The 21511-nt window shown below is 46.5% G+C and overlaps 1 protein-coding gene across 1 annotated transcript in view; it reads left to right on the top strand.

Moving 5' to 3' along the window:
* The first annotated feature begins 1332 nt into the window (after nt 1–1332).
* Nucleotides 1333–21511, top strand: part of LOC142069400 (antigen WC1.1-like) — a 68806-nt gene continuing 48627 nt past the window's right edge. The window contains exons 1-2 of the mRNA XM_075120310.1: nt 1333–1451; nt 9901–10215. Of these exons, the coding sequence (XP_074976411.1) occupies nt 1391–1451; nt 9901–10215 (376 nt within the window). The 5' untranslated portion in view covers nt 1333–1390. The remainder of the gene's footprint in view (nt 1452–9900; nt 10216–21511) is intronic.

The following is a 21511-nucleotide window of genomic DNA, read 5'->3' as shown; positions in this document are numbered from 1 at the left end:
CTTTGCCGCTCTCTGGACAGATGAGAGAGAACTTCCTGTGCTGAGTCAGAGTTCTCGCCGCTCACCAAGATGGCGTCTAGCTGGGGAAACACCCTGTTGTTCATGACCAAGGAGCTCACACTGTGGCAGTTTGGCCTTCATGAGGTAGGGGTGGCAAAGTGCCAGAGATGCCTGCGTTAGAGCTGTTTCCTGCAAGGCCGCCTTTCTGTTTGGTACCACAATTGCTGCGATGGGCTGATTTCAAATTCCATTCTAAATGCCTCTGTTAGGCCTGTTCTAACACACACCTACACATGGCTCCTTCAGGCTGGATTTTACCTTTGATTGTTCACTCCCCCGGCTGATTTTCCACTGGACATCGGCTATGTTGTTCTCCTGGTTAACTTGCTGCTGTCTCCTGGGAAGCTTGTGTCCTATGGCTGATGTGCTGCTCTTCGCTGTAGAGAAGAGACGGGTTTCAGCTGCAGGGACTATTGTGGAGATTCTCTATTCAGACGGACGGAAATGGCCAGGACCCTGCGATTCTCTCTAGTTCCCAGACTGACTAATTCAGCCTGTGCTGCCTGGAGTTACCACACAGGGCAGGCCTAGCACTGGCCTGGGCAGAGAGTCCTGGAGTGGGTTGCTACCTACACTATGGTATGCGAGATGGTCACTCAGAACCTAGTCAGTCAGTGTTAAGAACAAGCTCTAACTTGGTGAACAGGAAGCCCTCTGAGACTGTGATGCCACTGATGGTCACTACTGAAGAAGGAAGCTCCATGACACACTCCTACCACTAATGTACCACTGCCATTCAGGAAGCCCTGAGCAGTCTGGGTTCCACAAGGGGAGCAGGGATTGGTCCCTTCTCCTCTGGGTACATCTGACCCCAGTGGTCACATCCCAGCTCTGTGGTTATAATGAATGGCTACAGTTGGACACATACAGCTCTGTGGGGTTCAATTTTAGAGGTTTTTTTCTTTCCCTACATTTGTTTTCTTAATTAATTAATCAGATGAGCAGCATTCAAGGTTCACTTTTTTTCACCTAAAAAGAATCATTTTTCACACTGTTCTGCCCTACGCCAAGGAGGGCGGTTGCATGATGATCCGAGACTGAAGCGAACATGACATCAGAAGCGGACTCATCACTCATATATGGTCACAGCCAGAGTTTTAGAATTGTATTGGATGTTTTAGCTGCATAAAGTTTTAGATAAACCCTCTGATAATGTCTAAAAAGGTGAATATTGTTTCTATTGGTTCCTTCTGGCAGCTGATGCCAGCCTCTGAATCTATATATTTCCCTTCCACTGCTTTGTTGTCACTTGTCAGACACAGAGGAGCCCTGGCAGGTGCTTAGGTGCAGCCAGTGCAGTGTCAGGAGGGGACAGCAAGTCTGTCTGGCAATGAAGGGACATCTCTCCACTCAGCTGCTTTGGCTTCTCCTCTTTCTTCAGGACACCATGGGTAAGTGCCTGATTTATTTCATGAGTTGGGCAGACAAGAACTAGAAAGAGAGTTTTGAATCCACTAGAAATGGAGTTTTATTCCAGAAATCAATGAAACAAATGGAAAGCAGGCAATTGGTTTTAAGTAAATGTATGTGTGTGTAATTATCTCCCCGTTGGTTATTCTGAGAGAGGAGGTTTATATATTTGCAATAATCATAGATTTGACCCAATCCCAGACTGTGTGTACTTTATAAAATACCCCAGTCTTGTTGCACTGTGAGCCCAGAGTTCCTTTTGGTGAACTAATGGCTTCAGTGCTTAGAAATTCCTGATAACTAATCAGAAGAAAAGCAGAGTGGGCTTCTATATTATGACTTCCAGCCTCATCGCCCATCCAGCTCTGTCCCTGTGTATGGAACCTGTGAATAATTCCAGATATACACTCCATGCCATTTAAAATAACACCGCTGTCCTGTGTGCATCAAACGTGCCAGGCCAACTTCAGCAGGGTTTGAATGATGCACTTGTCAGGACATTGAACTGTTCTGTAGCAGCCTGTTTCTGTGAGTTGCTGCAGTCTGAGATGCTGCTGTTCTGTAGCTGCAGTATGAACAGGTGAAGCTGAAGATGAAAGTCAGATTTTGGAAACCTCAAATATTTTGCTAGAGATGAACCGTGGTATCACAGCTGGTATGTAGAGATCGCAGATAGCTCTGCAACGTCTCTGTGCCTCGGAGGGTAGGTGCTGAGGATTCCAGAGCAAGGACATTTTCCGGAGCAGCTAATGTGGGGTTTGTACCTGAACTTCCCAAGAAATTCAAACAGAATTAGCTGGAGTTTGATCTCATGATAAAACTGACCTTTATAACAGGGAAACAGCAGAGAATTACGCTGGGATTCCTGGGTAACCAGACTGACATGGAATGAGCGAATGCTTCATAAGAAATCATGGGGCCCTATTCTCCCCACAGGGTTGGTGTGCCTCCCATTAGCTACGATGGGCGTCCTTTGTACCCTGCATGAGATATATTGGACTTAATACAGATTAATATTATTGGGGATATTTACCCTTATTGCGTGGAGTATCCCCAGAAAAGCCTGTGTATAAAGAATGCTGTGCAGTTTAATGCACTGAAAACATTAAATGCTGAAGGGCTTTAAAATTCAAGCACATAAGAGCTAAAGTGACTCAGTTATGAGCCAGTTTCCTTTGCTTTGTTATATCTGGTGCGGAGGAACAGAGGCAGGGGACTTTGTGTCTTTGTGTGAAGGGGTGGGGGGACAGGCAGAGGGAGAGAGAGACAGAAGTTGTGGGCTGTGTTGGGCGTGGAAAATAAGGAAAAGTGATAAGCCAGCCTTGGATTGGTTGCTTGAGAAAATTTGTATTTTACTGGATCCTGAGAGGAGGGAAGGGGGCAAGTGGCTACTTCCTTATCTCGGGGTAGATTAATGTGATGTTCCAAAGATACACAGCATGGAGGCTTAGAACCAACAGTGCAGGTACTTTGACTGTTGAGGGAAAAGAAATAAGTGCATTGCCAAAATTGTCAGCATGTGGGTTCTGGGTAATTCCTGGATCACAAGGTTTGTGGGAGAGCAGTGAATACACCACGACATGACATGGGGATTGCTGACTACAGGTTGACTAGGTGGAGAGAGATCATCGACTCACAGAATATCAGGGTTGGAAGGGATCTCAGGAGGTCACCTAGTCCCACCCCCTGCTCAAAGCAGGAGCAGCCCCAACCAGGGCCGGCTCTATCTTTTTTGCTGCCCCAAGCGGCGAAGCAAAGGCAAAAAAAAAAAGCGGCCACTGAAGAAGAAAAAATGAAGAAACTGCCGCCGAAGTGCCACCAAGAATCCAAGTGCCGCCCCAAGAACGGCTGGAGTACTGCCCCTTCAGATTTGCTGCCCCAGGCACCTGCTTCCTTAGCTGGTGCCTAGAGCTGGCCCTGGCCCCAACTAAATCATCCCAGCCAGGGCTTTGTCAAGCTGGGCTTTCAAAACCTCTAAGGATGGAGATTCCGCCACCTCCCTAGATAACCCATTCCAGTGCTTCACCACCCTCCTAGTGAACTAGTGTTTCCTAATATCCAACCTAGACCTCCCCCACTACAACTTGAGACCACTGCTCCTTGTTCTCTCATCTGCCACCACTGAGAACAGCTGAGCTCCATCCTCTTTGGAACCCCCCTTCAGGTAGTTGAAGGCTGCTATCAAATCCCCCCTCACTCTTCTCGTCTGCAGACTAAACAAGCCCAGTTCCCTCAGCCTCTCCTCGTAAGTCATGTGCCCCAGCCCCCTGATCATTTTCGTTGCCCTATTCTGGACTCTCTCCAATTTGTCCACATGCTTTATGTAATGGGGGCCCCAAAACTGGACACACTACTCATTTTGCCCAGTCTGCAGCATCTAACCATTGACTAAAGAGATTGTGATTTACCAGACATTGTGGTGATTGACATGGGCAGATATGATCTGGGCCTTATTCCTGGGTACATCTCATATGTTGTATGGACCGCATCAGAGATTTGTGTCCAGGAGCTGTAATAGCTTTCTCTGATTTGGCTGAGCATCTGAATCATTGCTACAGCAACAATACCAAACCTATTAATGAATGTTGGAAGAATATTGATCAGGAAATTGGCATGTTCATGGCTGACCAGAAAATGTGTACTGACCTCACAGATAAAGAACAACTGAAATTCTGCAAAAGGGGAATGCCCCCAAAAATTAAAGCAATTTGTGCTTAATTTTTAGCACCCTGTGGGTGAGTGAGTGTGTTGTAAAAGTAGGTGAAGAGCTTGCACATTTCAGCAACTGTGGGGTTGGCAGGGTAAAGTTTTGTGTGTTAACAGGGTATATTGGAGCATTGCTGAAAGAGGGCAGAGCTAAGGTTGAATGGGAAACCTTAACACTGCATTTCCTGGTTGAGTTTTGCTCAGTTCAGAGTTCTGCCAGGGGATAACGTACCACCAAGCAACCTTAACTCTATTAATGTAGCTTTTGATTGGTGCCTCACTTATAATTTTCTTTACTCTTTCAAATGCCTAGCCTTGTTGCTCTGCCCATTGCCACACTACATCATTGTGTGTTAACTAGGGTGACCATATGTCCCATTTTGGCCGGGACAGGGCCCTTTTTAAGTCCTATCCCGGACACGCTAACTTTTTTGGCAAAACTGCGTATCATCAGTTGGCAAAAGCAAACAGGAAAAATGCCCAATTTTGACAAAACAGTGGGGTGCACAGAACATTTGGGGGTAGGGAAGCAGTGACGTCTGGGGGGGACGTTGCCACATATACACCCCCATGGGCAGCTAAAGGCCCATGCCCCACCCCCCCACTAGGAAGCCGCACAGGAGCCCGGCCAATGTATCTCTGCTACACCCTGCCCTTCCAATCAGAGAGCAATGGGGTATCACATGCTCACTCTGTAGCCCAATCAGAGGGCAGTGCTATTGGGGCCCTAATTCAAACTCTTGTCTGCTTTCCGTGGAGATGGCGGGGCCAGCCGGGCTACAGAGACACGACTAGTGGGCCCCACACCCTACTGGGCAACTGGTCTCATAAGTGCCATCTGGGTCCTGCAGAATACACTTATACAGGGCACCAAATGCAGCATGCCCCACCACCGCAGCCCACAATCCAGACTCATGCACCCCACCCCAGCTTCATGTGCTCTCCACTCCCTGTCCTTTGGGACCAGTCCCCAGAGCCCTTTCCACTCCCCCCTCCCCCACCAACCAGCCATTTTACCTCCCCAGTCCACCTCCAGTTCCTCACTTCTGCCACATCCCAGACTCCCCACATCTCCCCAGGGCTGCTATCTGGAGTCTCCTTGGTCCCTCCCTCTACCCTGAGCCTCCTTCCTGCCCCTCTGTTATCCCAGCCCCCAAAGGGGCAGCACACCACTAGATGGACCATAGTCAAATAGCTTCATCTCATGGCTCCGAGCTCAAAAGTACTCACACACACTCACACAATCACACCCTGCTTTGCTGCCCAGATCCCAGCCCATACCTATTCCTCTTTCCCCCATCTCTGCTATTAGGTTCAATTGAGGGCACAGAGGAATACTGGGGGGGACAAGTGGCTCAGGCCAGGCCCTGTATCCCGTTATCAGTTTAGGGAAATACGGTCACTTTAGTGTTAACTGTGTCAGGGGTTTACAGGCTTCTGATAGAGGTGCTCAGAATCTCGAAAGGTAGTTGGCCATCCTTCTAAATCACTACACTTCCTTCACAATCCTTTGATCTGGCATTTCCTTAACGGCTGTCAATTTCTCAGGGTATGGCTGTAGTCCCTCAGGAGTCAACATATGTCCATTGTAGGGAGCCTCAGTTCTTCTCAGCTTCAACTTGTCTACATTTAGCTGAATATTCCACTCCCAGGACTTGTTTAGGAATTGTCACAGCTTGGTATCATGGTCCTGGGTTGCTTCTTTCTTGACGTCTCCTCTTATAATAAGAATGTCATCAGCTGCAATCTTGATGCTTGGAAGTCCCTGTTGTACCTGGTTCAGTTTACATTGGAACACCTCTGGGGCTGGGCCGATGTCCATAGGCATGTGTACCCAGTAGTACATGACAAAAGACATGGCAAAGGTTGTCAGGTGCCTGGATGTCTTATCTAGCTCAGTATGTCAGAATCTATTCTTCACATCACAAACAAGGAGCGCTTTTGCCCTGGTTAAATCGGGTAGTATGTCCTCCATTGTTATGTGGTTTTGAATCAATGCAGATCCTCAGTTTACCGAAAGGTTTTTTCATAGCTGCTGGGCTGCTGTTCCACTATCTGCAAGTAATGATACCTCTTCTTTTTAGGCTTGTCAGTTTCTTCTTCCTTGGTTATGCCAAAGTTGACAGAGCTCTGCATTTCGGTAGTCTCACCGGCTACACATGGGGGCAGGGCTGGCTCCAGGCACTTGCTTTCCAGAATGGGGCGGCAATTGATGTCCCGCGGTGGCAATTTGGTGGCTGCTCTGCTGCTATTGCGGCGGTGGCAATTCAGAGGCAACTGCTTGGGGCGGCAAAAGTGGTAGAGCCGCCCCTGCATGGGGGTCAATTTCAAACTTGAGCTTGCCCTCTAGGTGCCCATTTCCTTGAAATATGTCCTTATATTCTGTTAGAATGCTTCACAGGGCCCCAGGTGACTGTCCTCTCTCCTCTCTCAAGTTGAGGATAATGTAGTGTTGTACAGTGATCAAATCCATGGCTCACACTGCCCTGCTGCCCAGCAGTAGGTGGTATTCTGGTGTATCAAGAACTATAAATTCCAAGCTATAATGTCTCTTGTTTCATGGATTTCTTACTGACAGCCTGCATTTGCCCACTGTCCTCAGAATGGTTTTACTGTACATCACCAGCAGTTGGTCACATTTTTCCAGTCTAATTTGGGTGCTTATCAGTGTTGCTGGCACTAGGGTGTAGCTGGCTTTGCAATCCAGTTGGAATTGAACCGGCCATTGGATTAATACCATAGTTGAAATATGGCAGTAGAATAGCTGGCAGCCTTCTTCGGTAGTGTGTGTACATTGAGAGTCTTTGGATCTGCTAAAATCATATTGCAGATACCTTCTCCATTGCAGGTCTCTGCATCTTCCGTTACTGCATGTACTGCTCCTTTTTTTCTTGCAGGGGTATCTGGGGCATTGGGAGAAAAAGTAGTTCTGTTCCTCAGTCCCCTTGAATCATTGTCCATAGGTTGAGCATTTTTCTTTCTGCCTTTTGTGTTGCTTTCCATAGTATATGCATTGGACAATGTCTGCATTCTCAATCAGTCTCTCTCCTGCTTCCTGGATTCCATTCGTTTGAGCCTATGTACTTGTTCTACATTAGTGGCTGTAATTGTTTTGATCTTTTCCCTGGACAGTTCAGCTGTCCTTGCGATTTGGAGGCATTTCTTCAGGATTAGATCTATTTCTTTCAACAATCACTCCTGTAAACTGGAATCATGTATCCCACAAATGATTCTGTCCCTGCTTAAGGAACCTTTAATGTCTCCAAAGTTACATGTGGATGCTAGAGTTCTTAGGTCTGTGAAAAGTTTCTCTGCCCTCTTCTGCTTCTTGGTTTCATGTTAAAAAAAATAACAACAGTATGTCTCTACAATCTCATTCTGTCTGGGGTTGCCAGGGGGATGCTATGAAGCACCACAGAAAAACCTTTAAATAAATTCAAATAAATATTTTTTGTCCCAAGTCTGATACAGGCATTCCCATAGAGAGGAGAAAGGTCAGAAGAAACACCAACTTTAGATAGGGTTGCTAATTTAATAATCACATAAAAACAAACAGACAGACCAGCCCCTTCTTTGAGGCCCCGCCTCCCTCTCACTACATTGCCCCTCCCTCACTGGCTCGCTCTGCCCCACCCTTACTCACTTTCACTGTGAGTGAGGGTGGGGCAGAATGAGCCAGTGAGGGAGGGACTGAGGCAGGGGGTTGGGGTGTGGGAGGGGTTGAGGGCTCTACATGGGGGTGCAGGCTCTGGGGTGTGGCCAAAATGAGAGGTTCAGGTTGTAGGAGCTGGCTCCAGGCTGGGACAGGGAGTTGGGGTGTGGGAGGAATGAGGTCTACAGGGTGAGGCTGGAGATGAAGGGTTTCGGGTGCAGTAGGGGGCTCCGGGTTTGCAAGGGCTCAGGGCTGGGGCAGGGGTTTGGGGCTTGGGAATGGGGCTCAGGCTTACTTCGGACTGTTCTTGGTCAGCGGCGCAGTGGGGCTAAGGCAGGTTTCCTGCCTGTCCTGGCTCCATGCTGTACCCCGGAAGCTTCCAGCAGGTCCGGTTCCTAGGCTAGGGGGGGCGTCAAGCGGCATGCACTGCTTTCACCAGCAGGCACCGTGGGAGTGCGGAGCCGGTGTTTGTGCAGTGCGCAGAGCCCCGTGGCTCCCTGGCCTAGAAGCCAGATCTGCTGGCTGCTTCTGGGGCACAGCGTGGTGCCCCAAGACAGGTAGGGACTAGCCTGCGTTAGCCCTGCAGCACCACCGACAGGGCTTTTAACGGCAGATGTTGGAAGAGCTCCTGAGACCATGGGGCTGGAGTTTGTTAGTAATTTATATTTCATGGCAAGGGAAAATTGAGCAGAGGAATTTAAGAAGAGGCAAATCCATGCTACTGCCAGACTAATACAGAAATTGGATACAGAAATTCTCCAACCTGAGGGTGGGATCTAACTCCAGTAGTGGAGACCAATGGATATGCAAATCACACTTCACTGGTGAGGAGAGTCTAAGGATTTGGAGCTCAAAGTGCCCTTGGAAATGCTTGACGTGGGGACAGGAGGGTAGGGGGAACTTCCCAGGGGGTACTGAAGGACAAGGGACTGATTCCTTTCCTCTAGAGGGCACCTAGTCAAACATTGCTTTGTGGAAATGCTGATGTGACCTCACAGTAATGTGATGATGAACTCTAGCATGTGGTAGGGACAGCATGCAGGGCTAGAAAAAGCAATGGGAAGAGACTGGTAGCAGAGGCTTGGAGACACAGTGATAGGGGGGCTGTGTCAGCTTGTCCCTGACAAGGGGGTAAGAACATGGACATTGCTTTCAAGAGATGTGAGCTCGCGTGCTCTTTTCTCCGTAATTATACAAGGGGAGCCCAGCTCACTGGGCTTTGCAAAAATTTCACATGGGGTTTCTTATCAAAACTGTTTCTTTTATTTTACTCTGATTTTCTGTATCTCTAAACAATCTTGTTTTAAGAAAACTTCTGTTTTTGGAGTAATTTCCTGCTCTCTGCCCCCAAGAGACAGGAGTCACTCACCCCTTTGGGAGAGGTGCTGAGGGGATAGGAGTTTCTGAAGTCTAATGCCCTGACTCAGTCTCGTGCCAGAGGTGGGGACAGGAGTGTCCTCTCCCATGGAGCAGTCTGGCAGAGGTCAAGTGCACACAAGGGGAAAAGCCAAAGGACAGTGATGTGGGGCGCAGGTGAGACCCACACTCTGTAACCCTTATGGGACACATTTAATGATCTGAGACTGGTGGGTCAGAGGTTTGGGGGAGATGGGAGCTGAGGTGGTAAGGAAAATGAGCTATGTGGGCACTGAGGAGGGAGCAGCAGTTTCGGAGAGGAGAGGACTAAGAATACATGGCTGGTTCTCCTTTGCAGGTGGTTGCACATGAAGGGAGGAGCTGGTGCCCAATAGCGGGTGGGGCATGTTTTCTGGGGTGTGGGTGGGGAGAAGGATCGATGGATGGTGGGGGTGGGCCTGGTGAGGGAGGGGAGGAGACTGTCAGGAAACTGCTGCTGTAAATATCCCAACAGTGATGGTACTCAACATCCAGTAGGCCAGAGAGCTGAGAAGGGAGCAGACCTCTCATGCTTCCTCCCCAGTGATAGGCCTGCCTGGTGGAGCAGGGAGTAAACCCCTGGGCCCCTGTGAGATACTATCCAGATCAGATGGGTTATTAACAACAGTGAGGGGGCCTTTGTGCTCTCTGTAACTCTGCTCTGTATCTGTTTGAAGGTGCTGATGAGCTGAGGCTGGTGAATGGAGGCAGCCCCTGTGCTGGGAGAGTGGAGGTTAAACACCAGGATCGGTGGGGAACAGCATGTGGTGGTAACTGGAACATGAAAGGTGCTGTGGTGGTTTGTAAGCAACTGGGATGTGGCTCTGCTCTTAAAGCCCTTAATAAAGCTCCCTTTGGAAAAGGATCTGGACCAACTTGGCTGTATCGAGTTAATTGCCATGGTAACGAATCAGCTCTCTGGGACTGCAGTCATGGAGGATGGGGTTCAGTCAACTGTAAGCATGAATATGATATTGGAGTGATCTGTGCAGGTAAGATGAGGGAGAAGGCAACGAACCCAAAGTGTGTGACATTCCTGGGCACTCAGAGCTGGACCGTGCGCTGCACTTGGTCCACGTAGAGCCAACCAGTCTCTCCCTGAGTTCCCCTGGGCAGACTGGGGATGAGCACGCTGCACCATCCTCTGGGCTGCCAACAGGGGCCAGCTGGGACAGTTGTCATGGGCTAGGGGTGGGTTGGGTGGCCCCATTAGCAGGTCTGTGCTGTGTACGTGCCCGGGTACAACATCCTAGTGTCTCCCCGGGGCTGCAGCAGCAACGGTGACCTGCCTGTGGCTGCTGGAGCTGGGACAGGAGCCAGTGGGGGCAAGTGCTGTGGAGATTTCCCCAGAGTTCCCTGAGACAACAGGAAATGAGCCCTGAGTCTCAACTTGTTAAGATTAGGTTAGATTGTACCTATTTTGGCCCCAGCTATGACCTATGGCAGCACAAAGGGGCCACAAAGTTACTAAAGCCCCCCCCCCCCCATCCTGAGCAAATACATATGGCATAAATGCTCTCCTCAAGAGGCCCTGAGCTAGAGCAACCCACAGCAGATGGAGGTGCATTGGCTCCCCTCTCAAACTCTGTGCCAGGTTTGGCACTGTTGCAAGGATATAGCAGGGCCAAGCTGTCTCTGGGCTTGAGTCTGGGTTTCCTGCGTAAAGTGAGTCCTGCAGCCGCACTGTCTCTTGTGATCCTGGTGCAACTGGCTGAGTTGCACCATCCTTATTCCCCAGTATTTTTATACCAGAAATGCACAAGTGCAGAGACCAGCTTATTTGCATAACGGGAGGAGCCAAACGTGGGAGTCTTGCAGCCACACACCCATTCCCACTGGGCCTGTTCTTGTCTCTGTGGCAGCAGCTCTGGGCTTGTAAATCCTGAATTTGAGGGCCTGTCACTGTGGTTTGGGGACTTGGAGAATATCCAGAGGGTACAGAGGAATCTGACCAGCTGGCTGGGAATTAGGCACAAGCATTTACAAGGCAGACAGCTGCAGCGGCACAGGAGCTAGCAAACAGAGCTGAGTTTGAGTGGGAGTTTACAAGGGGAGTTTGGGGGGCAGACCAGGAGAGCCCGGCAGAGGAACAGACTGGCTAGTGAAGGGAGTGTGGGGTGGTCTGGCAGTGTTGTGGTGCTCGTTGTGGGTTTGTTTTGCTGTTGGTGGTGGGGGTTTGGTTTGTGTTTCCTGGACTAACAGGACTTAGGTGGGAAGGCTATGACAGATACAGAGGCAGCAGGGGAAGTGACCCAAGAAGTGGAAGACACAATGAAGATGACTGGATACGGAAGCTGCGGCATGTACATGATCCTGGAGGGGGTACCTGAAAAGAGTTTTGTCTGCATGAAGTGCCACCTGATAGAGCTGATGGAAGAAAAGATCTGAGGATTGGAGATGCAGGTGGAAACTCTGGTTGAGTTTAGAAGGGGGTTCGAGCGGATGATGGAGCAAAGACATGAGGAGGCTGAAGGGAAAAGCTCAGACTTGCAGATGGAAGCAGGACCAAAGAACTCTGAGGGGAGACTGCTGGGTGAGGAAAGTGGACAGTGGAAGCATGTGACTACGAGAACCAGGCAGAGGAAAAGATGGGCTAGTGAAGGCGAAACAGAGCTCAGGAACAGGTTTGCAGAGTTGGAAAATGAAGAAGAGACACAGCAGGTGGTCACTGAAGGAGGGCAAGGAAGAAGAGAAGAGCAGCTCATCCTATAGGAAGGGGGGAAGAGTCAATGGAGATAACAAAACCAAAAATGATCCCCAGGAGGATACAGGATGGGCTGCAGAGGATTGCAAAAGACAATAGGAATCAAGAGGACTTGTAGCCAGAAGGAACAGGAGATAGACCGGAGAATTGCACCATCACCAGGAAAAGGCAGGTCTACGTGATTGGGCACTTCTTACTGAGAAGAATAGACAGGCCTGTAACCAGAGCTGATCCAGAGAACAGAAGGGTGTGCTGTCTGCCGGGTGCTAAGATACGGGATGTGGACCTGATGCTGAAGAGGATCCTAACAGGAGCAGGAAAGAATCCACTCATTGTCCTCCATGTGGGAAAAAATGATACGGCTAGATTCTCGCTGGAACGTATCAAGGGAGACTATGCCAGGCTGGGGAATTCACTTAAGGAAATCGAGGCACAGGTGATCTTCAGTGGGATTCTGCGTGTTCCTAGAGAAGGGCAACTAAGGTGTGACAAGATTATGATGCTCAACAGATGGCTCAGGCAGTGGTGCTATAAGGAGGGCTTTGGGATGTATGGCCACTGGGGAGCATTCATGGACAGAGGACTTCACCTGAGTAGGGAAGGAAATAGACTTCTAGGATGGAAGCTGGCACAACTGATTAAGAGAGCTTTAAACTAGGAATTTGGGGGAGATGGTTGGGAGATGTCCAGGTAATCTCCATGCCGGATTTTAACATTGAGAGGGAAGAAAACGAAGTAAGAGAGGATACAGCCATGGGCAGGAGAATGGACATAAGGAGGAAAGGTAGTGTAGATACCAGTCTAATAGGTGATACTGGTGGTAGAATGTCTGTGCCTAATTGGGTAAAGAATGTGAGAGAAGCCAAACAGCAAAAATTTAAGATGTTTGTACACCAATGCGAGGAGCCTAGATAACAAATGGAGGAACTAGAGCTATTGGTGCAGGAAGTGAAACCAGATATTATAGAGATAACAGAAACATGGTGGAATAGTAGTCATGACTGGAGTACGGGTATTGAAGGGTATGTGCTGTTTAGGAAAGACAGAAATAAAGGCAAAGGTGGTGGAGTAGCATTGTATATCAATGATGAGGTAGACTGTAAAGAAATAAGAAGTGGTGGAATGGATAAGACAGAGTCTGTCTGGGCAAAAATCACATTGGGGAAGAAAGCTACTAGAGCCTCCCCTGGGATAGTGCTTGGGGTGTGCTACAGGATCCAATTTGGATAAGGATAGAGACCTCTTTAATGTTTTCAATGAGGTAAATACTAATGGGAATTGTGTGATCATGGGAGACTTTAACTTCCCAGATATAGCCTGGAGGACAAGTGCTAGTAATAATAATAGGGCTCAGATTTTCCTAGATGCGATAGCTGATGGATTCCTTCACCAAGTAGTTGCTGAACCAACAAGAGGGGATGCCATTTTAGATTTGGTTTTGGTGAGTAGTGAGGACCTCATAGAAGAAATAGTTGTAGGGGACAACCTTGGTTCGAGCGACCATGAGCTAATTCAGTTCAAACTAAATGGAAGGATAAACAAAAATAGATCAGCGACTAGGGTTTTTGGTTTCAAAAGGGCTAACTTTAAAAAAAAATAAGGAAATTAGTTAGGGAAGGGGACTGGACTGAAGAACTTGTGGATTTAAAGGCAGAGGAGGCCTGGAATTACTTCAAGTCAAGGTTGCAGAAACTATCAGAAGCCTGCATCCCAAGAAAGGGGAAAAAATTCACAGGCAGGACTTGTAGACCAAGCTGGATGAGCAAGCTTCTCAGAGGTGATTAAGAAAAAGCAGAAAGCCTACAAGGAGTGGAAGATGGGAGGGATCAGCAAGGAAAGCTACCTTATTGAGGTCAGAACATGTAGGGATAAAGTGAAAAAGGCCAAAAGCCATGTAGAGTTGGACCTTGCAAAGGGAATTAAAACCAATAGTAAAAGGTTCTATAGCCATATCATAGAATCATAGAATCATAGAATATAAGGGTTGGAAGGGACCCCAGAAGGTCATCTAGTCCAACCCCCTGCTCGAAGCAGGACCAATTCCCAGTTAAATCATCCCAGCCAGGGCTTTGTCAAGCCTGACCTTAAAAACCTCTAAGGAAGGAGATTCTACCACCTCCCTAGGTAACGCATTCCAGTGTTATATATATAACACTATATAAATAAGAAGAAATATAACACTATATAACACTATATAAATAAGAAGAAAACAAAGAAAGAAGAAGTGGGACTGCTAAACGCTGAGGATGGAGTGGAGGTTAAAGATAATCTAGGCACGGCCCAATATCTAAACAAATACTTTGCCTCAGTCTTTAATGAGGCTAATGCGGAGTTTAGGGATAATGGTAGGATGACAAATGGGAATGAGGATATGGAGGTAGATATTACCACATCTGAGGTAGAAGACAAACTTGAACAGCTTAATGGGACTAAATCGGAGGGCCCAGATAATCTCCATCCAAGAATATTAAAGGATCTGGCACATGAAATTGCAAGCCCATTAGGAAGAATGTTTAATGAATCTGTAAACTCAGGGGTTGTACCGCATGACTGGAGAATTGCTAACATAGTTTCTATTTTTAACAAAGGGAAAAAAGGTGATCCGGGCAACTACAGGCCTGTTATTTTGACATCTGTAGTACGCAAGGTCTTGGAAAAAAATTGAAGGAGAAAGTAGTTAAGGACATTGAGGTCAATGGTAATTGGGACAAAATACAACATGGTTTTACAAAAGGTAGATCATGCCAAACCAACCTGATCTCCTTCTTTGAGAAAGTAACAGATTTTTTAGACAATGGAAATGAAGTGAATCTAATTTACCTTGATTTCAGTATGGCATTTGATACAGTTCCACATGGGGAATTATTAGTTAAATTGGAAAAGGTGGGGATCAATATGAAAATTGAAAGGTGGATAAGGAACTGGTTAAAGGGGAGACTACAACGGGTCATACTGAAAGGTGAACTGTCAGGCTGGAGGGAGATTACCAGTGGAGTTCCTCAAATATCGGTTTTGGGACCAATCTTATTTACTCTTTTTATTACTGACCTCGGCACAAAAAGTGGGAATGTGCTCATAAAGTTTGCGGATGACACAAAGCTGGGAGGTATTGCCAATACAGAGAGTGTCCAGGATATCATACAGGAAGATCTGGATGATCTTGTAAACTGGAGTAATAGTAATAGGATGAAATTTAATAGTGAAAAGTGCAAGCCCATGCATTTAGGGGTTAACAACAAGAATTTTTGTTATAAACTGGGGACACATCACTTAGAAGTAACAGAGGAGGAGAAGGACCTCAGAGTATTGGTTGATCACAGGATGACTATGAGCCGCCAATGTGATCTGGCTGTGAAAAAAGCTAATGTGGTCTTGGGATGCATCAGGCAAGGTATTTCCAGTAGAGATAAGGAGGTGTTAGTACAAGGCACTGCTGAGACCTCATCTGGAATATTGTGTGCAGTTCTGGTCTCCCATGTTTAAGAAGGATGAATTCAAACTGGAACAGGTACAGAGAAGGGCTACTAGGATGATCCGAGGAATGGAAAACCTGTCTTATGAAAGGAGACTCAAAGCGCTTGGCCTGTTTAGCCTAACCAAAAGAAGGCTGAGGGGAGATATGATTTCTGTCTATAAATATATCAGAGGGATAAATACCAGGGAGGGAGAGGAATTATTTAAGCTCAGTACCAAGGTGGACACAAGAACAAATGGATATAAACTGGCTATCAGGAAGTTTACACTTGAAATTAGACAAAGGTTTCTAACCATCAGAGGAGTGAAGTTCTGGAATAGCCTTCCAAGGGGAGCAGTGGAGGCAAAAGACATATCTGGCTTCAAGATTAAGCTTGATAAGTTTATGGAGGGGATGGTGTGATGGGATAGCCTAATTTTGGCAATTAATTGATCTTTAACTATTAGCGATAAATATGCCCAATGGCCTATGATGGGACACTAGATAGAGTGGGATCTGAGTTACTACAGAGAATTCTTTCCTGAGTGTCTGGCTGGTGAGTCCTGCCCACATGCTCAGGGATTATCTGATCGCCATATTTGGGGTCGGGAAGGAATTTTCCACCAATGCAGATTGGCAGAGGCCCTGGGGTTTTTTCACCTTCCTTTGCAGCATGGGACACGGGTCACTTGCTGGAGGATTCTCTGTACCTTGAAGACTTTAAACCATGAGTTGAGGACTTCAATAGCTCAGACATACGTCAGGGGTTTGTTACAGGAGTGGGAGGGTGAGATTCTGTGTCCTGCATTGTGCAGGAGGTCAGACTCGACGATCATAGTGGTCCCTTCTGCCCTTAAAGTCTATGATTGTATGAAATATTGAATAAATGTGGAGTGGAAACCTATCTGTCTGAAAAAAGAAAAGGAGGACTTGTGGAACCTTAGAGACTAACAAATTTATTTGAGCATAAGCTTTCATGAGCTACTGCTCACTTCACTGGATGCATTCAGTGGAAAATACAGTGGGGAGATTTATATACACAGAGAACATGAAACAATGGGTGTTACCATACAGATTGTAATGAGAGTGATCAGGTAAGGTGAGCTATTACCAGCAGGAGAGCAGAGGGGAGGGGGGAAACCTTTTGTCGTGATAATCAAGGTGGGCCATTTCCAGCAGTTGACAAGAATGTCTGAGGAACAGCGGGGGGGGGGGGGGGGAGAAGGCGGGGAGCGGAATAAACACGGGGAAATAGTTTCACTTTGTGTAATGACACATCCACTCCCAATCTTTATTCAAGCCTAAGTTAATTATATCCAGTTTGCAAATTAATTCCAATTCAGCAGTCTCTCCTTGGAGTCTGTTTCTGAAGTTTTTTTCTTGAAGAATTGCCACTTTTAGGTCTGAGATCGAGTGACCAAAGAGATTGAAGTGTTCTCCGACTGGTTTTTGAATGTTATAATTCTTGACGTCTGATTTGTGTCCATTTATTCTTTTATGTAGAGACTGTCCAGTTTGGCCAATGTACATGGCAGAGGGGCATTGCTGGCCCATGATGGCATATATCACATTGGTAGATGTGCAGGTGAATGAGCCTTTGATAGTGTGTCTGATGTGATTAGGCCCTATGATGGTGTCTCCTGAATAGATATGTGGACACAGTTGGCAACGGGCTTTGTTGCAAGGATAGGTTCCTGGGTTAGTTGTTCTGTTGTGTGGTGTGTGGTTGTGGGTGAGTATTTGCTTCAGGTTGGGGGGCTGTCTGTAAGCAAGGACTGGCCTGAGTCCCAAGATCTGTGAGAGTGATGGGTCGTCCTTCAGGATAGGTTGTAGATCCTTGATGATGCTTTGGAGAGGTTTTAGTTGGGGTCTGAAGGTGATGGCTAGTGGTGTTCTGTTATTTTCTTAGTTGGGCCTGTCCTGTAGTAGGTAACTTCTGGGTACTCTTCTGGCTCTGTCAATCTGTTTCTTCACTTCAGAAGGTGGGTATTGTCATTGTAAGAACGCTTGATAGAGATCTTGTAGGTGTTTGTCTCTGTCTGAGGGGTTGGAGCAAATGTGGTTGTATCGTAGAGCTTGGCTGTAGACAATGGATTGTGTGGTGTGGTCTGGATGAAAGCTGGAGGCATGTAGGTAGGCATAGCAGTCAGTAGGTTTCTGGTATAGGGTGGTATTTATGTGACCATTGCTTATTAGCACCGTAGTGTCCAGGAAGTGGATCTCTTGTGTGGACTGGTCCAGGCTGAGGTTGATGGTGGGATGGAAATTGTTGAAATTATGGTGGAATTCCTCAAGGGCATCTTTTCCATGGGTCCAGATGATGAAGATGTCATCAATGTAGCGCAAGTAGAGTATGGGCATTAGGGGACGAGAGCTGAGGAAGTGTTGTTTTAAATCAGCCATAAAAATGTTGGCATATTGTGGGGCCATGCGGGTATCCATGGCAGTGCCGCTGATTTGAAGGTATACATTGTTCCCAAATGTGAAATAGTTAAGGGTGAGGACAAAGTCACAAAGTTCAGCCACCAGGTTTGCCGTGACATTATCAGGGATACTGTTCCTGATGGCTTGTAGTCCATCTTTGTGTGGAATGTTGGTGTAGAGGGCTTCTACATCCATAGAGGCCAGGATGGAGTTTTCATGGAGATTTCCACTGGATTGTAATTTCCTCAGGAAGTCAGTGGTGTCTCGAAGACAGCTGGGAGTGCTGGTAGCGTGGGGCCTGAGGAGGGAGTCTACAGACAATCCTGCTGTCAGGGTGCCAATGCCTGAGATGATGGGGCATCCAGGATTTCCAGGTTTATGGATCTTGGGTAGCAGATAGAATACCCCAGGTCGGGGCTCCAGGGGTGTGTCTGTGCGGATTTGTTCTTGTGCTTTTTCAGGGAGTTTCTTGAGCAAATGCTGTAGTTTCTTTTGGTAACCCTCAGTGGGATCAGAGGGTAATGGCTTGTAGAAAGTGGTGTTGGAGAGCTGCCGAGCAGCCTATTGTTCAGATTCCGACCTATTCATGATGACGACAGTACCTCCTTTGTCAGCCTTTTTGATTATGATGTCAGAGTTGTTTCTGAGGCTGTGGATGGCATTGTGTTCTGCATGGCTGAGGTTATGGGGCAAGTGATGCTGCTTTTCCACAATTTCAGCCTGTGCACGTTGGCGGAAGCACTCTATGTAGAAGTCCCGTCTGTTGTTTCGACCTTCAGGAGGAGTCCACCCAGAATCCTTCTTTTTGTAGTCTTGGTAGGAAGGTCTCTGTGGGTTAGTATGTTGTTCAGAGGTGTGTTGGAAATATTCCTTGAGTCGGAGACATCGCAAATAGGAATCTAGGTCACCACAGAACTGTATCATGTTTGTGGGGGTGGATTGACAGAGATTGACAGAGCCAGAAGAGTACCCAGAAGTTACCTACTACAGGACAGTCCCAACAAAGAAAATAACAGAACGCCACGAGCCATCACCTTCAGCCACAAACTAAAACCTCTCCAACACAACATCAGGGATCTACAACCTATCCTGAAGGATGACCCATCACTCTCACAGATTTGGGAGACAGGCCAGTCCTTGCTTACAGACAGCCCCCCAACCTGAAGCAAATACTCACCCGCAACCACACACCACACAACAGAACCATTAACCCAGGAACCTATCCTTGCAACAAAGCCCGTTGCCAACTGTGTCCACATATCTATTCAGGGGACACCATCACAGGGCCTAATTACATCAGTCACACTATCAAAGGCTCATTCACCTGCACATCTACCAATGTGATATATACCATCATGTGCCAGCAATACCCCTCTGCCATGTACACTGGCCAAACTGGACAGTCTCTACGTAAAAGAATAAATGGACACAAATCAGACGTCAAGAATTATAACATTCAAAAACCAGTCGGAGAACACTTCAATCTCTTTAGTCACTCGATTAGAGACCTAAAAGTGGCAATTCTTCAAGAAAAAAATTTCAAAAACAGACTCCAAGGAGAGACTGCTGAATTGGAATTAATTTGCAAACTGGATACAATTAACTTAGGCTTGAATAAAGACTGGGAGTGGATGGGTCATTACACAAAATAAAACTATTCCCCATTCCCCCCCGCTGTTCCTCAGACATTCTTGTCAACTGCTGGAAATGGCCCACCTTGATTATCACTACAAAAGTTTCCCCCCACCCCCCACTCTCCTGATGGTAGGTAATAGCTCACCTTACCTGATCACTCTCATTACAGTCTGTATGGTAACACCCATTGTTTCATGTTCTGTGTGTACATAAATCTCCCGACTGTATTTTCCACTGAATGTATCCAATGAAGTGAGCTATAACTCATGAAAGCTTATGCTCAAATAAATTTGTTTGTCTCTAAGGTTCCGCAAGTCCTCCTTTTCCTTTTGCAAATACAGACTAGCACGGCTGCTACTCTGAAACCTACCTGTCTGAGAAACCCTCACTCCTATAAATCCCACTCTGGTGTACCTCATTCTGAGGGTTGTAACTCATTGTGGTCCCAAAGTGACCGATGAGCCACTTACATTGAGTGTCCACTTACATCTATTATTGAAAATAATTTTAATCAAAAATGAAGAATCATTTCCCAGAGGTTACAGATTCATTTATACTAAAGGAAAGGATCACAAAGCATTTTAAGTTTCCTGCACCAATTAGTTTGTGTCCTTCATTTTGGGTCTTTGTCAAACATTGCATCCCAAGTCTGGACCTTGGCAGTTTGTGAGCTCTGCTCCCAGTCCACATCCACTGTATAATTGCCCAGAGTCCGTGCTAAGAGAATATTCACATGTATTTGCCTGCAAGATGACCCTTTCCCCCTCCTGATAAGCAGTATGTTGAAAGGCCTCACTTTACCAATCAATAATCAGCTGAGCTTCTTTGCCACTTTCCCTATCTCCCACCTGTCTTGTCTGCATGGCCTGCACCCTGCACCTGTATGGCCAATGATCCATATCGCACCAAGCCAAATACATCACAATTCCCATAGTCTACATACCAGGCAGTAGTTGTGTACACCAAGGCAGTACAGGGGGAGAAGCATGAAAATGGATGTGTCTCACCAAGGTTGAAGAGCAGAGATGCCAGCATGGAGCATGACATTGATAGGTACAATTATCAAGTAGGATCCCTATACACCAGCTTTGCACTTCTGTTTAGAGCCACTTAATGTCTGCGCTGGTGTACACCAGCCACTTACACCAACGTTACCCAGGTCTTATCTGGAGAAGAAGCAAAGAATAGATTTGCTACCTGATCCCAAAGGATCAGACACATTACCCCTCAGGTCAATGAATATTTCAGATCTTACCCAAATACATGCTTACAGCCAATTCTTATTAACTGATCTAAGATTTGTTAAAAAAGAAAGAAAAAGTTTATGCGGTTGACAAATCATTATACATACAGATTAGGGCTGTCAAGCAATTAAAAAATTAATTGTGATTAATCGCGTGATTAATCGCACTGTTAAACAATAATAGAATACCATTTATTTAAATAGTTTTGGATATTTTCTACATGTTCAAACATATTGATTTCAATTACAACACAATACAAAGTGTACAGTGCTCACTTTATTTTGATTACAAATATTTGCACTGTAAAAAACAAAATAAATAGTATTTTTCAATTCACCTAATACAAGTACTGTAGTGCAATCTGTTTATCATGAAAGTTGAACTTACAAGTGTATAATTATGTACAAAGAATAACTGTATTCAAAAATAAAACAATGTAAAACTTTAGAGCCTACAAGTCTGTTCAGTCATACTTCTTGTTCAGCCAGTCGCTCAGTTTGTTACATTTGCAGGAGATGATGCTGCCCACTTCTTGTTTACAATATCACCTGAAAGTGAGATCAGATATTCTCATAGCACTGTTGTAGCTGGTGTTGCAAGATATTTATATGCCAGATGCACTAAATATTCATATGTCCTTTCATGCTTCAACCACTGTTCCAGAGGACAGGTGTCCATGCTGATAATGGGTTCTGCTCGATAACCATCCAAAGCAGTGTGGACCAAGTCATGTTCATTTTCATCATCAGAGTCAGATGCCACCAGCAGAAAGGTTGATTTTCTTTTTTGGTGGTTCACATTCTGCAGTTTCTGCACTGGATTGTTGC

This window comes from Caretta caretta, chromosome 1 (genome assembly GCF_965140235.1).
Source record: "Caretta caretta isolate rCarCar2 chromosome 1, rCarCar1.hap1, whole genome shotgun sequence".
NCBI lineage: Eukaryota > Metazoa > Chordata > Testudines > Cheloniidae > Caretta > Caretta caretta.
Note: the sequence above shows the minus strand (reverse complement) of the source record. Positions and strands in the feature narration are given on the sequence as shown.